We start from the raw sequence: 18,407 nt of genomic DNA on the forward strand, positions 1-18,407 counted from the left end.
GTACCAAATTGTGCTCCCATCCAACCTGCACCCATCATTTCCAGGCGGATACCGGGTTAGTTTATCCAGCCCTAAGCAGTCTGAGAGCAAAGAGAAGCAAGATGCCGCAGCTGCCAGCAGAGTTTATTGCTGCAAGTGCAGCTTTTTATCTATTTCTTCCCAGGGCGCTGGCAATCCCGCCTGGTTTTTAGGGTGTCAGCTGCCTCTTGTATCTTTTAGAGTGCAGGGAAGGATGGTCGTGTCCTGTGAGGTGCCCTGTGATGGTGGGACCGCATGCAGGGCTCTGGTTCTGCGCCTGGAGAGCTCAGTTCCGTGCTGACCGTTTATCCTGGGTGTGTTAGGAGAAGATGAAGAATTGTGCCTGTTCACGCTGCTTACGAAGTCAAGGCTGGTCCAGGACTTGTTCTGCCCGGGTCCAGTGGCATGTTCTGAAAGTGGTTTCCCCGTCTGAGCTAGAGGAGCCCTTCCTTGGCAGGAGGAAGGTCTCAGCTTCCCATCTTTGGCTGGTTTACACCGTTAAGCGTTTCCTACAGGCTCGGAATTAACTTGTTTACTTCCCGGCACGTCAAGGCTCAGCCCCAGGGACGCCCTGGCGCAGGGCATGTTTCCCTGTCACCCCTCTCTGCCTCAACCCCAACTTCTCCTTGAAATACGCAGAAAAACAGGCAACTACAAGACCGGGCACAGCCTGCGCGGCCTTCCGGGGAGAGGCTCCGCGGCCCAGCCCGAAGCCCGGCCCCTGAGCTTGGCACCTCGGCTCGGGGCCTGCTGGAGCCGCGGCGAGACCGGCCGCGGGGCGGGGGGGGGGAGGCCCCGGGGGGTCGCCATGGCAACGCGGGGCTGGGCGTTGCGCAGGCGCGCGCGGCGGGCGCCGATTGGTTCAATTTGAATCGCCGAGGAGCGCGCGGGCGGCCGGTGCGGGAGGCAGCGCCGGTCCCCTCAGCACCGCCCGGGCCCGCCGCACCGCCACCGCGGCATGAAGGCGGCGTAAGGCTCCCCCGCACCCCTGCACCCCTGCGCGGCGCCGGGGACCGGTCCTGGTCCCGGCCCTGGTCCTGGTCCCGGCCCTGGTCCTGGTCCCGGTCCCGGCCCTGGTCCCGGTCCCGGCCCTGGTCCCGGTCCCGGTCCCGCCGCTCCCGCCTCCCTCCCCTCACGCCCCCCGCCGTTCTTCCCCCCTCAGCAGGGCCAGGACGCCGCGGCGGCCGGCCGCGAAGAAGCCGTCCAACCCCACGCTGAAGGATCCCGTGGGGGTGAGTGCGGGGGCAGCCCGGCGGGGGGGGGGGAGGGAGGGCTGGGCTGGCCCGGCCCGGCCCGGCCCGGCCTCGGCGGGGGTCCCGGGGGCTCGGCCCGCCGCCGCCGCCGCTCGGACGATGCCCCCCGCGTGTCCCCCTCCCTGCCCAGGTGTACTGCAGGGTGCGGCCCCTCAGCCGCCCGGACCTGGAGTGCTGCATCGAGGTGATCAACGAGACCACGGTGCAGATCCACCCGCCCGAGGGATACAGGATATTCCGCAACGGGGAGTACCGGGAGGTAACGGCCCGGGGGCCGGCGGGCGGGGAAACCGGGGGCGCGGGACCCTTTTTCCTGCTGTCGATGAGTTCCGGGGGCTCGTGGTGTCTCCTGCAGGGTGCGAATCAGTCTGTGCTTTTAGAAGAGTGAGTTCTCAAAACCAGAACGTCTAGAGCAAAAAATGCTGCCTTAGTTATCAAATATATGCTCCGTACACTAAGAGGCTTCTGCAGGGTGGAGGAGGGCAGGTAAAAGGTGCCAGAGTGACTGAAGGGCTTTTTCGTGTAGGACTAATTGAAAGAAATCGGCTCAAAGCTAAGCCAGACACAAGTGAGTTAATGGTTGAGTTGCCTGCAACTGGAGTTGGGCAAAAACACCACACTTCCCTGTTTTAATGATGTGTATGGGGGGAAAGCTGTAAGTTACCCACGTGAAGTGGTGGGCTGATGGGAAGTGTGGGAAGGTAGAGAGAGATCCTGACAGGAAATCTATAAAGGGATCTTCAAAGGCTTCACTAAGGTAGGCAAAAATTTAGTTAAAAGTTTGGTAAACAAACCTTTGCTCTGAAACTTCAAATGTTTACATATACAGGTGTTTTGATTGAAAGTTACCAGATTCATTTAAAAATATATATATATTGAAAAGAGATTACTGGAAACTGAGACTAAACTGGAAGAAGGCTTACAATTATTAAATGTTGGTACAACTCAGCTTAGGCTGTTGTGGGTGTTCCTTTGCTCAGTGCTTGTGATGGTGGGAGCTCAAACAGGCCTTTGAGCTCAAAGCTGTGAGCGGTGAGATTCCTTGCCCTGGGAGGGCAGGCTTGGTGATCCATCTGGGTATTTCTGGGCTCCAGCTCTGTGAAAATGAGGCAGTTGCTGCTCTTCCTTGTACACATCTTGTTCTCAGAATAGTTATGTTGGAGCACCTGCCCAAGCACTGGTTTAGTCCTAAAGTAGAGCTTTTATCCCTCTGGAAAACATGGGAAGTGGTTCTAAGGTATGAAACAGTGAAGGCTTTTGAAGCAAGGGACTTGTGGACAGGGATGGTGTGTCTCCTTTTCTGCAGACGCAGTATTCGTTCAAGGAAGTGTTTGGCACCCTTGTTGCTCAGAAGCAGCTTTTTGATGTGGTGGCCAAACCTCTGGTGGAAGATCTCATTCGGGGGAAAAATGGTGAGTGCTTGTCCTGTGCCACCCCTCTGTGTGGCTGTCCTGTGGGGGTTTGTGTTGCTAGGATTTCATGTCTCCAAGGTTCTTAGCTTGTCTGGGTAAAACCCCTGCAACAGTTGTATAAGGGAGCTGAGCTACAGCATCCTTGGAAACTGCTCTTGCTTTTAATTACTTCTAAACCTGGCTCTTGATGGGCTGCAATAGTTACTGCTCACTGTTCAGAAGGATTAATTGTATTTTCGAAATACATTTGAGCCTAGAAAGACAGATTGTGTCATTATAGCAATTTTTTTGAGACAGCAAGTGTGACGACCTGCCTTTCCTCTCCCTCCCAGGTCTCCTCTTCACATATGGTGTGACAGGCAGTGGGAAGACACACACCATGACTGGATCTCCTGGGGATGGAGGACTTCTCCCCCGCTGCTTGGATATGATCTTCAACAGCATAGGACCCTTCCAGGCCAAGCGGTTTGTGAGTAGATTTGCTCTGAGTTCTCCACCCTACTGACAGTCTAACTCCTGTTACTGGTGCATTGTAATAAGAAAACCAACCACAAAAAGATCTGAAGAGCAGGTCTAAGGAGGCAGGCATGGTAGCTGGGACAGACTTTTCCTGGAATCATAGAATGGTTTGGGTTGGAAGGGACCTTTGAAGATCATCTAGTTCCAACCCTTCTGCATGGACAGGGACACCTCCCACTAGGCTAGGTTGCTTAGAGCCTGGTCTAGCCTGCAAACACCTGCAGGGAGGGGACATTGTGGAGATGTATGGTCTGGCTTGCTTACTTACAGTTGTTGCTCATTCTTTAATTGACTTTCTTTAAAATGATAAAAAATGAGAGGAAGCTTTCTGAGTTATGGAATGAGAGCCAGCCACAAGACAAAAAAGCCACAGGAAACCACATCTACATTAACATAGGAGATGATATAAAGCTTTCCTTCTGGTCAAACTTCTCTGGAATTTTGGTATCTAAATACATTTGCTATAATACTGAAGGCTTTTCCTTGGTAGCTTTTACGGAATCCTGCAAATACCTGTTTTCTCTCAGATCTATGTTGTGTTAGCCAGCAGGCTGAGCCTTAATGAGGGGCATGGTGTTTCTAGACAGCTTGGTCAAATGATTTTTTTTTTTTTTTGCTGGTCAACACCTCATGCTGTCTGGTGTTTGTCATGATACTGTCCAACAACCTCTGTGCACTGCTCAGGTTTTTAAGCTGGATGACAAGAATGGTGTGGATGTTCAGTGTGAAGTGGATGCTCTGTTAGAGCGCCAGAAGAGAGATGCCATGCCTGTTCCAAAAACTCCATCTGGCAAGTAAGTCACTAGTGTAACATGCAGGATGAATTTACTTAATATAAATGTTGTTGTGTTACTGTGGTTTGAACTTAACCTTGGCCTCTTTATCCTTCCCTTGAAAAAAGGTAAGAAAAAATATGAATGGGAAGTTAGTGTATTTCATGTGGTTTGAGCAATTGGATAATTATTTAGATGACTTAGAATCAGGCAACAGAAGTGTATGTTTACCTGTTAACCCCAGAGTAAAAAGCTGTGACTTCATTGAATAGGAATTCTGTGAACTTGGGATAGTTTGCAAAATAGTGAGAGAGCTGGATGGAGGACAGAAATACTGACTGTCCAGGAATCTTGGATGGAGGACAGAAATGCTGACTATCCAGGAATTTAGCAAGGCATTTCATATTGCAGGCCAGTACAGCAATGTCAGATGAAAGTTTATCTGTTTAAACTTTTGCAAATGCTTTTTTAAATCTCATGTGACTGGATGTGTTGCCATTAGTTGCTCATGGGAGCGATTCCACACTCGAACTGCGGTGCCTGTGAGTGGAGCTGCTCTTCAGCTGCAGCCACTGTCTGCTGTGTCAGCTGGTGGGGGGTGCTCCCCTACAATCACTTGCTCTGTGTTCTGCAGGCGACAAATTGACCCTGAGTTTGCTGACATGATCAATGTGCAGGATCACTGCAAGGTGGAAGAAGTTGATGAGGACAATGTCTACAGTGTCTTCGTCTCCTATATCGAGATCTACAACAACTACATATATGACCTCTTGGAGGAAGCTCCCTTTGAGCCTATAAAACCAAAGTTAGTTTGAATCCCATTGCTCCTATTTCAGTAACACTTTTGTGGGAACTACAGAATATTTTTGTGGCTGTAGTCTTGGCAAGTCTGGCTCAATTCATGGGAATCACTTTAAAAAGTCACATGAGGAAGGGGATGGCCAAGGAGTCCAGACAATAGTATTGGAGGGTGCCACGTGCTGGGAGTTGTTCTGTTGCTGCTGAGACTTGGTGCTCCCTTCCTCATTATAATGGAGGATTGATTGATAGGCAAATATTTAATTTGTTAGGCAGTGTGGTGTATCCCACTGGGATTCTAAGCCTATTGATGCTGTTTGGTGAGCACTGTTCCTAGTAGGTGACAGCACCTTGAAGAGTAAGCTGATTTGTTGTTGTTTTTTTTTTGCCTGGAAACAATGTAGTGGGTGAAAGTGATTTGTTGTTGCTTTACAGTTAAAGCAAGCTTGTGGATTATTTTACTTGATGTCAGTAATTTCCAAAGAAACAGAATTGAACAGTCTCATAAATGAAATTCTGGGTATTTTTTGGAAAGGGGAGTGCTTGGCTGATTTTTAAAATCTGTAAATTTTGAGACCTTCAGAAAAACCAGTTTGCAGCTTCAACTTTATATTTTAAAAATTCAAAATCCATTAAAAAAAAGCCTACCCATATCCATCAGTACACATGGTAATTAAAGAGTTGGCTGATGTACAAAGAGCAAAACAAGCCACTGCCCTGAAACACCCAGAGCTGTCTCTAGGGTACTGATGTGAAAAGGGTTTGAATGTCTGTGAATGCTTTTTTAAAGAAGAGCACAATAATTTGGCTTAGTATGGTGCTTATGTCCAAAAAAATCAGCCTAGGAAGAATCTTGGATTATTTCTCTTTGTGGAAGCAAGTGTATTATATATAAAGGGATTCTAAGCACAAGCTGAATGACTTAATATTTTTTTTAACCCTGTCTTTTTGGTAGGTGGAACAATTGCAACACTCCTGTGCGAAATGGTGACTTTATGTATGTGCATAAGCATTTTATTCCCATCATTGAAAAGTAACACTTTCTTTCAGTAGAAGAAAACAAACTCGGGCTGGCTCCTTATGTCCTCTTGCTTTACTAGTGAATATAGAGCACTGCTGAAGCCATCTTGCTTCTGTGTGCATGTAGAAAAACTATAGCTGCCACCCAAACCCATGATTTGCAGTAAGAATTGCAATTAAATGTAGCTTCTAAATTAAAGCAGTAGCTGAAGTGTAACTAATCTTGGCTGAATGTGTCCATGTACTTGTAGCTCCTCTTCCATCTGCTCTATGGCTAATTTGACATATTCAGCCTGAATTTTGTACTTAGAAGAAAACTTGCACTGTGGAATGGTTTGTTGTGCATAAAAATCCACTCAATGTTGGTGCTTTTGTTTCATTTCCTCCCTGTCCTGAAGACCCCCACAGTCCAAACTGCTCCGTGAGGACCAGAATCACAACATGTATGTCACGGGGTGCACAGAAGTCGAGGTGAAATCTACAGAAGAAGCTTTTGAAGTCTTCTGGAGAGGTAGATCTCGAGGCTCTGACTTCTCAAATCCAGTCCAGCTGTGAAATCCTTTACACTGCCACGCTGGGAAGAGCGTGGGCTTTGCCAGGTCTGTTCAGTGGGATGAGGTTGTGTTTGTTCTCCTGGACAGGCCAGAAGAAGCGGCGCATCGCCAACACGCAGCTGAACCGCGAGTCCAGTCGCTCCCACAGTGTTTTCATCATAAAGTTGGCCCAGGCCCCCCTGGATGCAGATGGAGATAATGTGCTCCAGGTGAGTTCTGGGCACATATGCATGTGTGTGTAGGTGGAGAAGGGGTGGGTCTTGCAGCACAGCCTCCTGAAACTGTCACTGTGCCTTGAGCACAAGGATCTTCCTCATGGGCCATTTCATTTTGAAGAAAATAAAAATGGCTACATTTCTAGTCTTTGACAGAATAGGTCTTATTTTTGTAATGAAAGTAGAGCACTAAAATGGAGCGCCAAGCTGCTCGTTCCTTTATTCTTTACCTCTGTTTTGGGGCAAAAACTTACAAATCTAAAACTTGGAGGATCTGAACGAGCGTGGTTGTGGTATCTATTTGTCTTGTTTCCCAAGACAAAAGGGATCTGCTTCTTCATAGAAGAAGCTAGTGGTGCATAGCTTCTTCGTGCAAGGGCTATAAAACACCCTCAGGCTTTATTTGAAGGTGCAACAAGTATTCTTTTTTAAGCATGCATGCTGGTTTAGGTTTGGGGTCTGGGGTGTTCCCCCCAACCTGTCAAAAGGAATAAAGAGCTGATCATCCTAACACAGTTTGTTCTCTGTGACAGGAGAAGGAGCAGATCACACTGAGCCAGCTCTCCTTGGTTGATCTGGCTGGGAGTGAAAGAACTAATAGAACAAAAGCTGAGGGGAACAGGCTGAGAGAAGCAGGTATGTGGCACCTTTAGACAGCCTGGTTGTTTCATGTGCTCAGATTAGTCTTGTGTGCTAGTAGAGATGTCCTAGAACTGCAGCATTCTGTTACAGGGTTCAGCTATCTGATCTGATGACCTTAAATCCCCCAGTTTGGAAACCAGAAATTGCTGGTAGCACTTATTCTGATAATTCAGTTAATTAGAGCAGTTATGTGTAACAAATATCACTTAAGTGCAGGCAATTTATCCTTAAACTGCTGAATAACTTGAGAACATGATCTGAATAGCTGATTGCAGGGGGTTTTGTCTTTTTTTCTTAGGTAATATTAATCAGTCACTAATGACATTAAGAACATGTATTGAAGTTCTACGAGAAAACCAGATGTATGGAACAAATAAGGTATGCAACCCTTGATCTAATTATCTTTTGGTTTGAAGATCTGGTGTAAGCTTACTAGAGCTTTCCTGTACTTTATTTTCAGATGGTTCCCTACAGAGATTCTAAACTGACTCATCTCTTCAAGAACTATTTTGATGGTGAAGGAAAAGTGCGTATGATTGTGTGTGTTAATCCTAAGGCTGAGGACTATGAGGAAAGCCTGGTAATTTCTTTTGCATATTTTACCTCATTCCCTCCTTTTTTCATCTTTGTCACTGAATTCTTGTGCTTCTTTAGTAGGTGAGAGGAATGATAACTTTTGTTGCTTGGACATTTCAGGTAATCAGGTATAATATTGTAGGGCAAATTAATTCTGTTCAATGCAGTTACAAGTGATGGGACAAAAGGAAATGGCCTCAAACTGGGGAGGTTTACGTTGGATGTTAGGAAGAATTTCTTCACCAAAAGGGTTATCAGGCATTGTAACAGGCTGCCCAGGGCAGTGGTGGAGTCCCCATTCCTGGAGGGATTTAAGAGTTGTATAGACATAATACTTAGGGATGTGGTTTAGTTAAGAACTTGGCAGTGTTAGGTTAATGGTTGGACTTGATGATCTTGAAGGACTTTTTCCAACCAAGGCAGTTACGTGAAATGTGCCCTCCAAGTATTTTTCCTCTTAAAAATGACAACTGCTGCTTGCCTGTAAAATAGGAAAGGATTCTTTTCTTTACAGAAGCCCAAATGGCCACCTTGAGAGGCTGAATCCTACTGTGGCAGTACTTGCGGACACTCCAGCAATGCCCACAGTTGGGTTTGTGGTTCCCTGGGGGCTGAGGTCAGGAGGTGTTAAGGGAAGGTTTCTGGATGCTCCACTTGAGAATCACAAGCTATCTAGTCGAGAACTGTGTGAGGTTACAGCTTGATGGTGTCTCCTCCGATACTTGTAACCACCTAAAATATCGCTTTCAAACCTCCTTTGGCTGCTGCTGGTTTTGTTGCTCACCCTGCTCTTGTTCTCCTGCAGCAAGTCATGCGCTTTGCAGAGATGACCCAGGAGGTGGAGGTTGCCAGGCCTGTGGACAGGCCCCTCTGTGGCCTCACACCAGGCCGGCGCTTCAGGAACCAGGCCTTCCAGGAGGAGCTCTCACGGAAGCTGGAGATGCGGGGTGGCCCAGTTCCTGGAGGTAAGCACCAGAATCCTACATGGTTACAGCACAGGGTTTGTTTTCTGCTAGGAGCTGAAGGCTCTTTTGAAACAAATTTTTTGGGCCTTGGAAGTGCAAAAGGAGCTTCACTTCCCAGTTAGTTGTGAGCCTTCTCTGCAGTAGGTACCACCCTTTCCATAGTGTAAAAATGGGAATGCTTATTAAGAAAAATTTTTTTAAGAGGCTCAAGAGGAAATAAACATAGAAAACACACAAGCTGAGGAGGGACTTTTGACAAGGGCATGTCTCAATAGGACAAGAGGTAATGGCTTTAAACTGGAAGAGGGGAGATTTAGGTTGGACATTAGGAAAAAACTTCTTAGTGTGAAGGTGGTGAAACACTGAAACAGGCTGCCCAGGGAAGCTATGGCTACCCCATCCCTGGCTGTGTTCAAGAGCAGGCTGGATGGGTCTTGGAGCAACCTGGTCCAGTGGGAGGTGTCCCTGCCCATGGTGGGGGCTCAGACTAGATGTTCTTTAAGGTCCCTTCTCATCCAAACCAGTCCATGATTCTGTGATAGTGCAGTCCTACTGGGAGTATAAACCCAGTTGCAGTGTAAGTTTCAGGGTAAGTCCTTCTGTTACTAGTGAGGAGTTGAATTTATGGTTGCATTATTGCAACTCCTGAAAGGAAATTGTGCTAGGGATGATCCTTTCATGTTGGTATATGCTTAGAGCCTACCTGAGGAATCAGGAGTTGCCTGGAGGGTATTACAAACCAATGAGTCGAGAATGTCACGTTGAATCTTTTCTCAACACTGTCCTCTCTTCTGAAAACTCCTAGTTCTCGTTAATTATTCTGGCTGCTTTGTGGATCTGTGGGCTGAAGGATCTGTGGGCATTGTCAAAAGGTGCTGTTCTGTAGCTCACCGACAGGCTTCCTTGGCTTTAATTCCTACAGAAACAGAAGAGCAATCTGATACAGAAGTGCTTTTGCAGCCCTTTCCTCCACTGCCTTCCTGTGAGCTATTGGATGCTCATGATGATCAAACACTTCCAAAGCTTATTGAAGTCCTGGAAAAACGCCATAAACTGCGACAAATGTTGTCAGAGGAGCTTGCCAAAAAGGGTAAGAATTGGAGCATCACTGTGGAGCTAGGTTTTTGGCACTCTTATTACTACTGAAGGCATCTCTTCCTCAGGAAAGAAGTATCTTGTCTAGATTGATCATTTGAAAAAACAAACGTTTTTGAGGCAATGGAACAGCTGGTAGGGTTAAAAAGCAGAACTGCTTTTGATGTTAGGGAGAGACAGGGAGAAGATAAAATCTATTGATTCTCTTGCAGCGCTTTCGTTTAAAACCAAGCTGCAAGAATTTGACTCCAGTGTTACATCCAAGGAAAACTATATTCAAGGGAAACTGTGTGAAAAAGAGAAAACAATAGCAGGGCAGAAAATGGAGCTGGAACGCCTGGAGAAGAAAGTTAAAACTTTGGAATACAAGGTCAGTTTTCTTTGCCTGAAGCTGTGCACAAAATGCATTTTCTGTTACCACTTGGAAAGCTGCTTGACATCAGAACTTGCAAGAGGGATAGTAGAAAAAAGATTAAATGTATTTTGTGGGGAGCTTTACTGCACGTTTTTAGCTTTTTGTCTTTCTTGTGAGGTGAGACTTCCCTTAATACCTTAAGCTGGGCAACTTGGAAGAAAGTTGTAAAATATCTGAAACTTTTTCAGATGTGGTCTGTTCATCTGGGGCTGTTTGTACAACAGCTAATACATTCCAGTGTGTATTAACAACCAAATAGACCTGGCAATTCTGGGCTTAGATTTTTGTGCTGCTAAGAACCATTGTCCCATCCTTCCTTTCTTTCTCCAGATTGAGATTTTAGAGAAAACTGCAACCATTTATGAAGAAGACAAGCGAAATCTTCAGCAAGAACTGGAAAGCCAGAGCCAGAAACTGCAGCGTCAGGCTTCTGACAAGCGAAGGCTGGAGGCCCGGCTGCAAGGCATGGTGGCAGAAACCACCATGAAATGGGAGAAGGAGTGTGTAAGTCCACTAGCATATCTATTGGAAGTGCATAATGGAGCAATGGTAGGGGCAGCTTGCTCTTGAGCTTGTTGTTTTGGTTTTTTTTTCAATATTGTAGGAGTATCAAGAATGGAGAAGTGTTTGGGTTTTATTTATAGGCTTGAACAGACACTTTTAAGCTTAACTGTTATAAATGCAGTGTGGTACAATGAATTCTTCAAGGACGTTTGATGCAGCTAGAGCAGCTCTCAAGTGCTGTGTCACTGTTTTAATGTCTAGAATGTTTCTGTGGGTTTGTAGCACATTGAGAGGTGATCTTGTGGAAGGTACTTAATGAGCTTCCTCACTTGTCGGTGTAGGAGCGACGTGTAGCAGCAAAGCAGCTGGAGATGCAGAACAAACTTTGGGTCAAAGATGAAAAACTGAAGCAACTGAAGGCCATTGTTACTGAACCAAAGAATGAAAAGCCAGAGAGGCCCTCACGGGAGAGAGACAGAGAGAAGCCTGTTCAGAGACCAATGTCTCCTTCACCAGTACCTGTAAGTTGCCTTTGAAACATTTCTTAATATAGGGGAAAAGTATATTTATAAGAATGAATTAGAGTGCAGGCCAGTTCTCTTTAGTGTCTAGAAGATAGTTCTCAAGTTTAATAACCTGAACTTGCTTTTGTCTCCTGTTTTATTGATCAGTGCTCTTTTATTTGTGCTCCTACCTTTTCATGCTACTCCTGTTGGAGGAATACCTGATTCCTAATGCTGTCACTGCAACACAATGCCTGTCTCCAGAAGCTTGAATAGCTGAATTGGCACTCTGCACATTGTCAGTATTCACTGTTTTACTGCCTTACAAGTTGACAGTTCTGTGTGTTCACTAACTTCTCTGCTGTTCTCTCTAGCCTCCTAGTAACTGTATTGCTCAGGTCCAGCAGCTTGTGAGCAACCCGCAGGGACACAGACGTTCTAATTCTTGTAGCAGCATTTCTGTGGCATCCAGTGTTATGGAATGGGAGCAGAAAACCCCTTGGCACAAGCAGACCAGTGGCACTTCTCATGCAAGGATTAGACAACATGAAGCAGAACAAAGTAGAGACTGTAAGACCTCAGACAGAAGGCGAGGGATGTGCTGGACTGGAATCGTTGAGGTTCCCAGGCATAGAGATGAGCTAGAACTAGAAGAGGATCAATGCTGCAGGGTTAGTGCTGCTCCTCTCAAAAGCTTAACCTAGTGTTGCTTAGTCTGGCTCAAAAGCTCGTTACAAATTACAACTGCTCTCACAATGAGCTCCCCTAACGTAGGTTGGAGTGTTCCCCTACATGTGTTTCTTGTAGAACAGACAGCTTCCAAGCTGAGTCTCACCACTCCTGCTCCTTGACTGCTTACCTTGATGTTTAGAAACTCCTTGGGAGCTGTGTGTGTGTCCTGCTGGTGCAGAGATAGCACTTGTAAGGGACTCACTCTGATCTAGCTAGACTCTTTTCTAGCTATGAATGTCCTTGTGGTTTAGCTTGTCTGTCTCCTCAAGTCTATCTTGCTCCTGGCAATTTACCATAGGCTGTCTGGGCAGCTTAAAAGGTGGTCTTATGTGCCATGCCTGCAAACATCTGCTGGAAATAGTGCTTGGACAATCATCTCACTTGTGTGACTGTTCACTAACTATTTTAGAATACTCTTCCCTAATTGTCATGTCTGCTTAAAAACTGGGGGCTTTGCTTACAGGTGGGAGGCTTTTTTTCCTCATTAAGCTAAGTGCAAATGTTTGTATGGGTGGTGTCCTATAACTGTCACAGTGGCTCACGTAAATCAAAGGGATGTACAACCCCAGCCTCTCAAGAGGAGGAAAGTTATAGTGGTCTTGGTCATTTTTGAGTAAGATGTGTGTCCCTTGCTGGCCCTTGGAAGTCAGGGACATACTTGTAAGCAGTAGCACACCCTATCCTTGGAAGTCCTAGAGAGCAGCTTGGCAGAATTGTTTCAAAAAAACATCAATGGAAACAAGTACTTGCCCTCTGAAAGCGGGAGGAGGAAAAAAAATATTGACATTCTCTTTTTAAGTATTTTAATGGAAGACTTTTTCAGAAAGCTACATTTCCCTTTGTGTTTAATTTTCAAGGGCTGCATTAGGCTTGTAAGAGGTTTATCTGTAAAGGGCACAGCCAATCTTGTGTGTATTGGACAAAGAAATCCTAATTGATGTTCATTGCCTGAAAACAGGATTGATACAATTTGCATTCATAGGTTTGGGTTGTGTAACCTCACCAGGATTCAGAGGTCTCTCAAATTAGTGTGTAAACAGACCAGTCTGCAAAGACTCTTTCAAAAGCCCATTCAAAGATCTTGAAGGGACCCAGGTTTTTAAACAAGTTCCCAGAACGTTCTGATTTTCCTGAGCAACTTGACAGTGATGTTCACGCTTGTAAAATAAAAATACATGAATTTCAGTCACTTCTCATGGATTTCCAACAGCTGAGTTCAGAAAAGCAGTAGCATAGGGGATGTTTCCTCTACTCTCTTTACTCTTCTGTGTGAAGAGGCCCTGAATCCTTTAGAGGTGTTGGAAATCCATCCTTGGTCTGCTTGCTTTGCTACCTCAGAAATACATTTTGATCCATGAATGCACTCATGGAAACAAATGTCTTTTCTGGTTGGTTAATGTGTTCCTAGAAATCTGATTTGGAAACTCAGGAGGGAGCATTACCCAAGATAGGGATGTCCTCCTGGAGGAAGCTTCACTGGGTATGGAATAGCAAGAGATTGGATAAGACACTGCTACAATTTGCAAGAAATAGGAATTGGCACAGAAATGCTCCAGTCGTTAGCTTATAAACAAGGCTCTGGGTAATGGTGCACACTGAAAGCACTGTAGGAACCCAGCTTTGGTCTTCATACCAAGGCAGCCTAACATCTTAACCAGCCCTGCCAAGCTCACCTCTGCTGCTGTCCTCAAGAGATTTGCTGTGTGCTGATTTCTCCTGATTCTCTCCGCCCCGCTCAGAACGCGCCTCCCGTTCGCCTCAGACACAGACGGTCGCGCTCGGCTGGGGAGCGATGGGTGGATCACAAACCACCCTCTAACCTGCCCACTGACACAGTCCTGCAGCCCCTCGTCCCTCATGCCATCACAGTAGCAGCTGCCAGTGAAAAGGCACTGGCCAAGTGTGACAAGTACATGCTGACGCACCAGGAGCTGGCCTCTGATGGGGAGATTGAGACCAAACTCATCAAGGTAAAGTGGGAACCTTGTGATGACCCTGTCAGACGCTCCTGGCAAAGTGTGTGTGCCACTGGCAAAAGGGCATGTCTGACTCCATCTGCTGAGAAGCTGGATTGGAAAGTGTTGTGCAGTTGGATTCAAGGGAGCTTTTCATTTGAAAATAGTTCTCTTTAAACTTGTCATTACTTCATATAAACCACTGCAGGCTGGTTTGTCTTGGTCATGGTTTGCTTTGAAAGTAACTAGGTTGGTGGTTTTTTTTTTTGCTTCCTCTAGTAAAATACAATCTTTTTGTAGTGAGAGTTTCTTAGACTTGTGGCTGCAGCTAATCTCGTGGAGTCAGTCTTGTTGTAGTGATGTTTGATTTCCACCAGCAGAGTAACCTTGCTGTAGTGATGGATTCTCTAGTGCTCCAGGATATAATTTCTGGTAGTCAACTGACAAGCAAACTGGTGAGACAGCCTAGGCTTGGGCCACTGGCGGTGCTGGTGTCCCAAAGTACTGACTGTGCTCTCCTAAGGCAGACTGAGAGCTCTTTGGAAGTTGTAGCTTGTGGTTCATTTTTCCTGCAGTCACAGGCCTTCTGGTATTGTCTCTTCTCTTTTTGAGTTTAAAGAGGCCCTCACCACTGCTAGGTGACCTTGTAGGTTCCAGCAGTGTTTCCAAAAGCAAAGTCTTGCACAGCTGATGGCATATCTGTGCTACCTGCTGTGGAATGGGACTGTTGAAACTAAGTCTGAGGTGACTTCTGTGGAATTACATGGCGGTCATTGTCATAAAGGAATCTGTGTCATTGCAGTGACTGCTCTGTGGGCATCTTGTGTGGCAGGGCAGGTGGTTCATTCTTTATTGTCATGTGTAGAATAAGGGAAAACACACAATGGGGAGAGTGCATTTGTGCACATGTGCTTGCTGGCCACTTGCCTGCAAGGAAATGACACTTGTGAGCTCTCAAGTTCTCATATGAAAACCTATCCAGCCACCATGCTGACCTAGTGACTGGACCTTGTTAACTGCTTTTGGTTTCCAGGGGGATGTTTTCAAAACCAGGGGTGGTGGACAGGCTGTGCAGTTCACAGAGATAGAGACCCTGAAGCAAGAATCTCCAACTGGGTGAGTTGTGGTCCTGACTTTTAAGTTCTGACCCTGCTGGAGATGTCACTCCAATAGTGTGTGTGTGTGTGTAACCACTTCTGACCCAAAGGGTTGTACAGGGAGTTGTTGCATCTAAATAAAAGTAACTCAGAGAGGCTTGTAGATACTGTAGCTGCTTTTAAGCAGAGTATTTCTTTAGAAAGCATAAAATGTGTGTGTGAGGATCTGCCAGGACACATGACGCTTGTAACTCTTCCCCCCCACATACTTCCCTTTCAGTCGAAAGCGAAGATCTTCCCCTTCCCATCCTGAGCCACCTGAAGATGCTGCAGACTCGGAATGGACTGATGTAGAAACCAGAGTAAGCTCTAAAGGAAGGAGGGAGAGCTCTCCTGCTTTATCTGGATGAGAGTTTGGGGTAATGCTGATGGCTGGGTGAGGGCTGGCAACAGAACTGATTTTCTGTGTCTCCTCAGTGTTCTGTGGCAGTGGAGATGAGGGCAGGATCAGCTCTTGGACCTGGGTATCAGCATCATGCTCAGCCCAAGTAAGTGCACCTCTCCTTTGTAGCTGGCATATTGTTCTCTTTCCTAGTAACATGTAAAGTCAGAGAACTCTTTTCTTCCCCCTTAACCTTGCTGCCCTTCCCACTCTGGGGTTGGGGTGCACACCTCTCTAATGCTGTAAGATTAGGAGGCTTATTCAGTGTTAGAAACTGCTGACAGGCCAAATCTGTAGGAGACTCTAAGCATGTCTAACAAAACATTTCACCAACAAAAAAAATGCTTCAGATAAGAGAGTCTGGCTAAACCAGCTGTTGCAGAACAGAATTCAAGATCCAGCTTTGGCCCTCTTGGAGATAGGTGCTGGCAGTGCAGTGGAAGCCCCCTGTCCAGCTCAGGGAAGGACATGTGCTGTTTTGAAGGACATGTGTACAGGCAGGAGGGAGGGCTGGAGACTTAAAGATGTTTCTGTGAAGCCAAAAATCAACTAAACATTGCATTTGGAATCCAACAGTTTAGAGCTGTGGTGGAAGGGTGTTTTGGCAAGTATCTGAAATCAGTAATTCCCCCCTCAGATAAGGTGATAAATGTGCCTTTCATCATGCTAGCATGCCCTTTATGACATCGCTTCCTGGAAACTGGGCCCAGCTCAGGGTGGCTGCTTCTGCTTGCAGCCTTTCTACAGCCTTGTCATGTTGTACTAACTCCTTTAGTTTGCCTGCATAGTGAGTTGGAGCTTTTATTTACTTACACGAATTAAATAATTGAAATAAAACTGTTAAAGGCTGTTAAAGAAAAGGAAAGTCAAACTGTTTCTTGATAAATAAGCTTTTTAGCTTTTCCGTGTGCTCATTGTAGTGTTTCTTAGCATAGGAGGTACGTGGCACGTGCAGACAGGGTGAGCAGGGAGGCTGCTAAGGAAGCTGCTGCTGTGTGAAACCCCAAAGTTCTTTCTGGCTTTTCTTTTCTTTTTAGGCGAAGAAAACCATGAGCCTCCTGTGCTGCTGTGCTGGGATCCTCTGGGTTTGATCAGACTGATGTATTATCTGCTGCCAGTGATAAGCTTGATCAACTGCTCTGTTATCCCTACAGGCTTATCTTTTTATGGTGCCCTGTGCTAGGCAGGGGTTACATGGGAGACACTTGTTCCAATCCCAAAGAAGTGTGGGTGTGAATGTTTCAGTAGATCCTGGAGGGTTCTGCCATTGTGTCATCTGGACTTGTGAAGAACACCTTCTGCCTGGGGTGTATGGAATCCCCTGTTGTTAAGCTGTATCTTTATAAACTAAAGACACGAGGCTTTTGCCTTGCATTTTTTTTCAGCTTTTTCTTTTTATAGTGCAAAAAACTTCTGGTCTCTGTCCCTTCCTCGTCAGGGCCTCTGTTTTGAAGAGGCATAAATGCTGCTATTTATTTAGATGCAGTAACGCACTTTAAGAGTGTTCCCATGCCATTTAATATTTTATTATAACTAGCAACAGCTTGGAGATATGGATTTCCTCTTGGAAGAATTACCTTTGACTATTTAATATGCAAATCAGCTTCTGAAAACAATTTTGACCTTCAAACCTTCATAGTAATGAAGCGAAAATACTGATAGGATGAGTAACGGTGGCTTGACATCAGACCTACTTTATTGTGTAGTGCAAGTAAATAATTAAATGTTTTACATGTGTAGATAGGAGGTAAAAGGGTAATTTGGTCACAGATATGGTGAGAACTTTATATGTGTGGCTCTGCAAACATGTTAAAATAAATACTTTTATTCAATGGCTCTTACAACTCCTGTTCTTGTTGCTTAGGGCTGTGCTAAGGCACAAACTTGTGAGCACCACAGTGTGTCTTGATTGTCTTGAGAAAGAGCTGTGAATCAACAAGTCTTTTGGGATGCTGCTGAAGTGGAAACTGAGGAATCTGCTTGCATCCCAAGATAAGCTTTGGATGGGCTTCTCTTTATGTCTGCAAATGGCTTTTGGGGGCAGTTGGTTCCATTGGAGTGATTGCTTCCTTAGAAGGTGTTGAAGCTTTGAGCTTTTTTGCAGCAGCAGAAAAATCTTTTGTCACCAAGTAGTTTAAAAAACTGGGAGATTTTTTTTTAAGAAAAAAAAAGGCAACGACCAGTAATGACTGCCTGTTATAGCTGGTATAAACAAATTTATTTTCAGTTGGTCTTGAAAAGGTTTGGATTGTAAAGAAACCCCATCATGTCCTCGGGTCTCGTAGGGCCACAGCTGGAGCAAGAAGCTGTGGAGCAGCAGCACTGGCCAGGGCTGACACTGTCTTGTGGTGATCTTGGTGTTCATCTCTGGGAGAGGCTTGCTGACAATTGTCCTGAGGGAGCAGGAGGCAGAGGGTTGTTACTCTAGCCTCAAGCAGGCAGTGCTGCCAAATGGCTTCAGTGACCTGGGAAACAGGACAGGACATCATGGGTCAAAAAGCTCCAGGCTCTTTGTGGCAGGTGTGTGTTCAGGTTGCTGGTTCAGGTACAGTTCTGCTTTTGTTTGCTTCATCATGGGTTAAATGCAATGGCTTAGAATATAGCTAATAAATCGTAAGTGGCAAAGAGAAGAACCAACCGAGGGGAGGAACCGGCCTGAGGAAAGGCTGGGTTTGCTCCAGAGGCGGCTGGGAGCCGGGAATGCCGCCCTGCCTGGAGCTGCGCTGCTGCATGGCGAGCGAGTGCCACTAGGTGGTAGGAGACAACCACCGGCTGGGGCTGCGGCCTCTGCCCTGCCCGCAGGAATTCCTCCTTTCCTCCTTTCAGAGTCTCGGGAGACCCCTGCCCTGGGCAGTGGGTCCCCTGCTGTCAGCCCGTGGGAGGGCAGGGGTAGGAAGGGTGGCCATCAGGAGTAACAGA

General features: G+C 46.2%; 1 protein-coding gene across 1 annotated transcript; it reads left to right on the plus strand.

Moving 5' to 3' along the window:
• The first annotated feature begins 976 nt into the window (after nucleotides 1–976).
• KIF23 (kinesin family member 23) lies at nucleotides 977–17,262 on the plus strand. The gene is made up of 25 exons (XM_051628849.1): nucleotides 977–987; nucleotides 1,181–1,250; nucleotides 1,402–1,530; nucleotides 2,578–2,683; nucleotides 3,016–3,152; nucleotides 3,887–3,996; nucleotides 4,610–4,780; nucleotides 5,729–5,770; nucleotides 6,192–6,304; nucleotides 6,435–6,556; nucleotides 7,096–7,198; nucleotides 7,503–7,582; nucleotides 7,665–7,784; nucleotides 8,586–8,687; nucleotides 9,186–9,204; nucleotides 9,674–9,835; nucleotides 10,053–10,210; nucleotides 10,586–10,759; nucleotides 11,101–11,280; nucleotides 11,637–11,933; nucleotides 13,689–13,964; nucleotides 14,983–15,065; nucleotides 15,327–15,408; nucleotides 15,524–15,594; nucleotides 16,526–17,262. The coding sequence occupies exons 1-25, from the start codon at nucleotides 977–979 to the stop codon at nucleotides 16,539–16,541; spliced, it is 2,934 nt and encodes a 977-aa protein (XP_051484809.1). The 3' UTR covers nucleotides 16,542–17,262.
• Nucleotides 17,263–18,407: the final 1,145 nt, after the last annotated feature.

The sequence above is a fragment of the Apus apus genome, chromosome 10 (assembly GCF_020740795.1).
Source record: "Apus apus isolate bApuApu2 chromosome 10, bApuApu2.pri.cur, whole genome shotgun sequence".
Lineage (NCBI taxonomy): Eukaryota > Metazoa > Chordata > Aves > Apodiformes > Apodidae > Apus > Apus apus.

Coding starts and splice junctions, on each gene's coding strand:
- KIF23 (XM_051628849.1), top strand. Junction 5,771..6,191: donor GTGCGAAATGGTGACTTTAT/GTATGTGCATAA, acceptor CCTGTCCTGAAG/ACCCCCACAGTCCAAACTGC. Junction 10,211..10,585: donor TTAAAACTTTGGAATACAAG/GTCAGTTTTCTT, acceptor TTCTTTCTCCAG/ATTGAGATTTTAGAGAAAAC.